Here is a 2,500-nt window from a genome sequence, read left to right as displayed (position 1 = left end):
GTTAGCATTAGCATGACAAATAATGCCCTGTAATCATGACCTCAACAGTTTTTCCTGCGATCTATAAAAGCAATATTATGTCAACTATACCAAATAGTATTAACTTTTATTGTCATCTTTTAAAAACAAAATAATTATTCAGAGAGCTTTAAAGCTTCAAAATTGTCTCTGTTCTCGGTTGGCATTCACTTGTTAAAGTGGAGAAAAAATATGCAAAATATGGAAAACAACACCCCCCCCCCCCCCCCCCCCACACACACACAAAAAAAAAGAACAAAAAAAAAAAAAAAAAGGTAATTTAAATCCTCATTTGAAAAATCCCAACAAAACAATACACAAGGTAGCAAAACAACAGGAAACACGTATTTTACAATGTTGGACATTGACTATTGGGCTCAATAGTCATACTGTTAAGTCCTATAAATATTATATAATGAAAGATAAATGCTGATCCTGACTTCATATGTTTATTATTTTTTATACCCTTAACATTCCTCTAGTATGATATTAATTCACTTATCTGCCCTGTTTTGTTCTAAGCTGAGTAATTTGTGTTAAATCAACCCTTTCTTCTATTTCCTATTTTCATGTTAAAACTGTTCACAGCTGACTGGGGCCCTGGCTGGAAAGAAAGACTTATTTTTCCATATCAACATTGACTGGGATCTCAATGCTGTAAGTGGAAACAGGAAAAAAAATAATTTCAAAGTTTATGGCCGTATAGATAGAACGAAGATGAAATCACTCGAGTCTTTATTATTGCTTTTTGCCATCTGCGTTTATGAGTAATTCTCACTAAACCGTATGAACCAGACTATAAAAGTTCATTGTTATACACAGTTTTATGTGTTGGTCTGTTATACTTCTGGATGGCAATGTTGTGAGCTTCTTAGCCAAGAGCATACTATCTATATAGGGTGTGTACTGGGATCTCAATGCTGTAAGTGAAAACAGGAAAAAATAATTTCAAAGTTTATGGCCGTATAGATAGAACGAAGATGACATCACTCAGGTCTTTTTATTATTGCTTTTTGCCATCCACGTTTATGAGTAATTTTCACTAAACTGTATGAACCAGACTATAAAAGTTCATTGTTACACACAGTTTTGTGTGTTGGTCCGTTATACTTCCGGATGGCAATGTTGTGAGCTTCTTAGCCAAGAGCATACTATCTATATAGGGTGTGTATCTACAGTATTGAAACATACAGAATCTGTTGCTAGTTTTTCAGCCTTGTCTGTTCCCAATGAAAATTGTTGGATTGGATTTCAAAATAGCTCGATGCTGGTCAACAAAAAGAAATTTATTATTTTTATTTCAAATTTTAAAAAAATTTCTTAGTGTAATTCCAGATATTTGTACCATTTGGATCACTGGCAGCCAATAATTGGCAGTAAAATAGTCGTCAAATGCTCAAAATCATAATAGAAAATGAAAAAAAAACATTAGGCGTCTATATAATCAGATGAGTCATTCATTCAATGTCCGGAATCAGTCTAGAAAGAAGAAATAAGATTGCTTCAGCAAGAAATGATTTCAGAGTTGAGTAAAACAGAAGGTTAGATTTGAAATGCTGACTGCCTAGCCTGATGATTTCAAGTCCCAAATTTTTGAGAGACATCTTAACACCTACAACCAGATATAAGTTATTGCTGCCTTTTGATCGAAGAAAAAATGTCTTGAATTTTAATGTGTGATGTAACTGTCCATATATATATTGCATGTTTTCTCAGTATATATGAATTTTTATATAATTTGTTCATGAATTAAGTATATCTCATTATCATCCTTTTTCTTTTTTATTTTTTTCTCTATTTGATCCACAGGATGAGAGGTATTATGATATGGACAGTGACGATGACTTGGATGTAAGTATTAACTTCATTTCACTTCTTTAGGGGTCCTGATAGCTCAATTGGTAGAGCACTCGCTTCTTATGCAAAGGCACCGAGATTGATCCCTGGGTGAAGTAGAATTTTTTTTTTCTGACCCCCCCCTGTCCTTTCTAGCAGTGATTGGGTAGCTGGGTCTATTAGATCTGATGGATAGTAATTTGCAATAGACTAGCATCCTATCCAAAGGGTGACAAGCAATTGCTTTTGTCCGTTTCATGCTATTAGAACAAGATGAACTCCAGCTCCATGGGCTTAATGTCTCTTAAGGATTACTACTTCCTTCTCTAAGGAATTGAGTTTTATATTTTAATACTTATAATTTCATTATTTCACTCAACCCTAATACCAACTATCTTGGTTTGCACACACCTCCATTTACAACTAACACTGATAGTATTGGTATGGACTTGTCCATTTAAATAATCTGACAAGTCATTATAAATAGACATACTAAAGTTCTTAAGAAAGGTGAACCATTAAAATAAAAAATAGACTATACTTTTTCTGTTTGGTCCAAAGGCCAAAGGTTGTGGAATAAAATATAATTTTAGAAAGTGTGTTGTGTTGCAGATTTTTACAATTACTCATGATGAATTTGGCTGAG

At 33.4% G+C, this 2,500-nt stretch overlaps 1 protein-coding gene across 1 annotated transcript in view; it reads left to right on the top strand.

The window, feature by feature from the left end:
* Nucleotides 1-2,500, top strand: part of LOC144957319 (arf-GAP with SH3 domain, ANK repeat and PH domain-containing protein 1-like) — a 50,410-nt gene that overhangs the window by 29,170 nt on the left and 18,740 nt on the right. The window contains exons 21-22 of the mRNA XM_078888458.1: nucleotides 607-675; nucleotides 1,828-1,869. Coding sequence (XP_078744584.1) covers nucleotides 607-675; nucleotides 1,828-1,869 — 111 coding nt within the window. The remainder of the gene's footprint in view (nucleotides 1-606; nucleotides 676-1,827; nucleotides 1,870-2,500) is intronic.

Source organism: Berghia stephanieae, chromosome 11, assembly GCF_034508935.2.
Source record: "Berghia stephanieae isolate SIO BIC M18660-M18661 chromosome 11, UCSD_Bste_1.3, whole genome shotgun sequence".
Classification (NCBI taxonomy): domain Eukaryota; kingdom Metazoa; phylum Mollusca; class Gastropoda; order Nudibranchia; family Aeolidiidae; genus Berghia; species Berghia stephanieae.
This window is presented reverse-complemented; position numbering and strand designations above follow the sequence as displayed.